The 5,199-nt window shown below is 51.2% G+C and overlaps 1 gene segment (V, D, J or C); it reads left to right on the plus strand.

Annotated features, from left to right (window-relative positions):
* Positions 1–3,697: 3,697 nt before the first annotated feature.
* LOC137165114 (Ig heavy chain V region 3-like) lies at positions 3,698–4,250 on the plus strand (the record flags this gene model as incomplete). The annotated part of the segment is given in 2 exon segments: positions 3,698–3,852; positions 3,946–4,250. Coding segments are annotated over 2 exon segments (351 nt in total), but the record flags the coding sequence as incomplete, so codon positions are not given.
* Between the last annotated feature and the right edge of the window lie 949 nt (positions 4,251–5,199).

Genomic DNA, 5,199 nt, shown 5'->3' on the forward strand with positions numbered 1-5,199 from the left:
CGAGACACCTCCAAGAGCCAAGTGTACCTGCAACTGACCAGCCTGCAACCTGGAGACACCTCCGTGTATTACTGTGTTCGATACACACACAGTGAGGGAAAACCTACCAGAGCCAGCACTAAAACTAACCTTGCGAAGAACCAGCCTGCCTGTTGGGTGGCAGAGCAGCAGCTGCCAACACAGTGTCCTTTCTGCTTGGTTAGCTATTCACCTCATCCACAGAACTGGATAAACATCTGTCTTCAGTGGTTTAGACACAACAAACCCTGCATCTTGGACCGGGCTTAGACTGGATGACCCATGTGGTCCCTACTGAGAGCACCCAAGAGTCTTAATGTTCTATAACCCAGAGCCCCGCTCTCTTATCGAAGGTGGGCAGAGAACACAGGAGATCTAGGCCTACATGACAAAGCTGGAGCCCTTAGCTGAACAGCACAGTTATATCTCTTGAAATTCCTCTTCCAGCTTCCGACACAGACAGCTGGATTGTTTATGTCTGCAGGGAGAGAAAGTAATGACTCCTGGAAGTTCAAAGATGACTGAGGAAGATGGCTGCTACTTCGATATTCCTTTCCTCCTCAGCAAGAAGTATTCTTCCCATGGGACCATTCTACTTAAATATTTATTGGATGGAATTAACCAATGATCGCCCTCCCCCCCCCACCAAGGAATTCCACTGACATAATCCAACATACCAAAGACACTCCAAGCACCGATTTTCCTTCCTAAAGGAACAGCCAGTAAATTTATGAAATAATTTAGAGCTTCTGCATTGCTACTATAGGTAAGGCCTTCAGATCCTATGGAATGGGAGGCAGACAGAAACCTCAAAAACGGATGGATGGATACCTCCTTTCAGTTGTTTCAAAGTTGCAAATGTCATTCAGGCTTGGAATTGAGTTCAGGGGTAAACCTAGGGTTAGGGTTACTGAGGTGTTCAGTTAGTTGTGAGGATGAGATCAGTATTAAGGTTAAAGATACAGTTGATCCTTAGGGCCAGGGACAAAGAAGACGGGGATGTGACCCATAATGGTGAAGTAGGAATCCTAGATCAATTGCCGGCCCTTCCCTCAGCCTCACAGAAAGACACTGAGTTCGATCTACGGAAAAATGTGGAGTCCCTTATAAGAAGGAAGATATGCAAATAGCAGAGTGAGTCGCCTCTTTAAATCTGTCTCTCTCTGCCCAGGCTGCACCCGCAGACACACCCCGCACCCCTGTGTCTGTGCAGGGACCAGGCAGCCCCGCTGCAGACTTTCCCCACTGACACCAGGAAAAATGAGATTTTTCCTCCCCGTGATTTTCGCTCTTGCGGCTCTGGAAGGTATTTTATTCCTCTGAACAACTGACGGGGTTCGGAGAATATTGTGTCACCGCTGCTTTTATAGCGATATTCATAACCTGTCTTTGTCTGCAGGTGTCCGCTCCCAGGCGCTGGTGGAGTCCGGAGGCGGTGTGAAAAAACCCGGAGACTCTCTCCGCCTCTCCTGCAAAGCCTCCGGCTTCACCTTCAGCAGCTCCGGGATGCACTGGGTCCGACAGGCTCCTGGGAAGGGATTTGAATGGGTCGCTTATTTAAGCAACAATGCAGTTGATATAAACTATCTTGCTGCAGTGAAAGGGAGATTCACCATCTCCAGGGATAACTCCAAGAGCGAGCTCTATCTGCAGATGAACAGCCTGACGCCCGAGGACACCGCCCGCTATTACTGTGCCCGAGACAAACACACTGACACCAAACCTATCCGTGCTTGTGCAAAAACACGGGCTGCGGAGTCGCCCTTCTCCCGGCAGCCGCGCGGGGGCAGCAGTGACACAGACACAGCTGCGGGGCTCAGAAAACAGACCCGGCCACTGGGTGATGGTCACACAAACCTGCCCTCGGAGTTAACCCTTCCCGTTCCCTGCCAGTGTCTGCCCTTCCTGCGCAGAGCCCCGCCGGGCCTGCGGTGCAGAGACCCCTGGCTTCATCCGTGAGCCCCACTCCGGAATGACTTTGGCTCTGAGTCCATCTCCCCACCTAGGCCGGGAACTCTGGCTATGCGGGGCTACCAGTTTACAGGAGACACGTGCATTGCGGAGCTGATCCAGCACCCGTCTGAGCCAGCGGGCTCCGTCCTTCTGACCCCAGGGGCCCTTGCCTGGCACCCAACGGATGTGACAAATTCCTCATGGGGCCAAATCCTCAGCTAATGTAAAGTCATGCAACTGCTTTCCCCAAACTCGAGTTTTTCCACATTTACACCCGTGAGGATCTGGCCCTTTGAGCAAACTGGGCTGTTTGAAGGTTATCAGCAGTTCAGGCGTTATATGGTGCCCCTCAGCGTGGCATCAGAGAATGACAGCAGGTTAGGGTCAAAAGGGATCTCAGGAGGTATCTAGTCCAACCTCCTGTCCAAAGCAGGGTTTGTCAATACGGGCCTTCAAAACCTCTGAGGATGGAGATTCCACCACCTCCCTAGGGAACCCATTCCCATGCTTCACCGTCATAGTGAAAAAGTGTTTCACTATGATTGAGCCTTACGGTTACTTTATACATTTAGGGATAGGGAAAGAGTTAAATATTAAGATAATTTTTGATCTTTAGAAGTAGGGTAGTGGCTCAGATTTAGAGTTATGATTAGGGTTCACATTTTCGCTTGTGTTTGTTATGTGACAGATTTTGGGTAAGGCTTTACCTTTACCGTTATCTTTACCGTTAGGTGTAATGTTGGGGTCTAGGGTTAGTTTCCAGGTTGGAAGGAAGGGTTGGGGGTAGTATTTAAAGTCAGGATAAGAATTTACATTTAGGGTTATAACGGAGTCCCCCAGGACCCGTGCTCTGGAAACTGGGTGGGACCCTGGGGAGTTCTTCCATGTCCCAAAAGGGGCCATGCAGCCACCTTACAGTCAGAAGCAATTCACAGTGAGCGTGGAACTCAGAAGGTTTATAAGTTCTCAGGATCAGAGCTGAGAAACATTTAGTTAGCAGCTTAATTAGAAGTTGCAGCAGCGACCACCGGGAGAGCTCATACTCCGGGCCCTGCACCCCCAAACCTCTTATGGACTGACCTCCTCCAGCCAGCCACCACCCAGACCCATTCCCCTGACACCTCCCCACTCCTTTGTCTCCTTCCCGGGCCAGGTGGCCACTCCTCCTGGTCTCCACCAGCCACAACCTGATGCAGCTGGCTGAGGAAGGCCAGGGGGCCCTGGCCAGGTCTGACAAATGTGGATGGGGAGGCCCATGCGCCCTCTAGTTGCCACTGCAATGTTCACACTCCCTGGTCCCATCACAGAAATACATGAGTAACGTGGGGGAAACTGAGGCACACACACAACACTCAGGAAAAAAACTCCCCAAGAATAGCTGCACTTCGTCACAAGGGTTAGAATTGCACCCGCGGTGAAGTTACAATTCTCTGTTCTTTCAAAAGTATTTATTCATTTTTCAGGTTGAAATAAATATTAAGGGTAAGGACAGAGTTCTTTCTTAGGGTGAGTTTTCGGAGTTGGGGGGGACAAAGTAGATGAGAATTGGATTCCTTGGAGTCAAACAGGAATCTGCAGTGCAGCCGTGCAGCACCGATTGTGTGCTGTGCTACCACACAGATAAACTGCCGGCTCTTCCCTCAGCCACAGAGCAGGAAACTGAGCTCGCTCCGGGAAACACGGGGCGTCTGTTATAAAGAGGCGATATGCAAATGACAGGGAGAGTCTCCTGTTTAAATCTCTCGCTCTGCACCCGGGGAGACGCTCCGCAGCCCGGTGTCTGTGCAGTTCCCAGCCAACACTCCTGGGTACTTTCCCCTCCAACTCCAGGGAAAATGAGGCTGTGCGTCTATCTCGTTCTCCTCACAGCAGCTCTGCGAGGTAATTTCTCCCGTTCCCTGTGCTGGGGAGGCGGGGGATTGTTACACGGTTCTCCTGGACACTGATGTCCCCCGCAATTCTCTTCATTCCCAGGTGTCCGGTGCCAGGTGCAGCTGGTGGAGTCCGGAGGGGATGTGAAAAAGCCCGGAGACTCTCTGCGCCTCTCCTGCAAAGCCTCCGGCTTCACCTTCAGCAGCTACTACATGGACTGGGTCCGACAGGCTCCCGGGAAGGGGCTGGAGTGGATCGCTTCGATTTACAGCTCTAGCATCTACTACAGTGACTCGGTGAAAGGGCGATTCACCATCTCCAGGGATGACTCCAAGAGCGAGCTCTATCTGCAAATGACCGGCCTGAAGCCCAAGGACACCGCCCGCTATTACTGTGCGAGACACACAGTGAGGGGAAACCGCTGTGAGCTCAGACAAAAACCTCCTGTTTCGATCAGCAGGGAAAGTCCCAGCTGCTCAGACACTGACACTGCGGGCACTGGAAACTCAAGAGAGGAAGCGACGTGTTCATTGTCAGCGGCTCAGTCTTAGCCAAATCTAGCTTCACCGAGCACAGAGCCAAGGCCGGTCCCGACCTGACTGAGAAGGGCTGGACCTGAACCTTTCCCCACAATTTTTAATACGTTTTAAAGTTAGTCTATGTGCAAATAAAGACACCCATTAAACACCCCCTTTAAGTCACGGGTGGGGGCAGAACACGATAAATAAAGCTACAAACACTGTCAGATTAAAAACATGGGCACAGATAAGCTATCAATAAGTTATGTGTATTTCACCAATATTTGCTGAAAGATATCACACACGTCATATAACTCATCGACTCCCTCCCCCTGCACACTGTCTCCTCTCTATGGGCCTCATCAACTAACTCTCAGACATCCATGGGCCCAGCTGGGTCCTTAGCAAAGAGCAACGGGAGTGAATGGAAGGGCCTGGCCAATAACCTACCAGGGACCTTCCCCGCCAGCCACTGGCAATTCTCTAGGGATGAAATTCACCCCTTTGTACAGGGACCATCACATAGGCCTGTCCAATGACTGAGCACCAGCTGTGACACTATCCTGCCCGGGCAGCACGGTCCCTTCTCATCGCACTAAGCAATCGTGCTCCACAATCCTTCCCAGCCACACAGCCCAGCGCAGAGACTTTCCCGAAGCAACTTTGCACCATTGGTTTGCAGACCAGTTCTGCAGATTCCCAGGAACAAGGGATGGTTCAGTGATGTCAGGGGCTGTTGGGTTATAACATTGACACCAACATCCACAGTGGAGTGGGGCGGAAAGACATGATAGATGATAGATACGTAGGTGAAATTGGTAGCATTATAAGTTCCAAG

The sequence above is a fragment of the Emydura macquarii genome, unplaced genomic scaffold, assembly GCF_026122565.2.
Source record: "Emydura macquarii macquarii isolate MOO-44397 ecotype Brisbane River unplaced genomic scaffold, CSIRO-AGI_Emac_v2 contig_2760, whole genome shotgun sequence".
Taxonomy (NCBI): domain Eukaryota; kingdom Metazoa; phylum Chordata; order Testudines; family Chelidae; genus Emydura; species Emydura macquarii.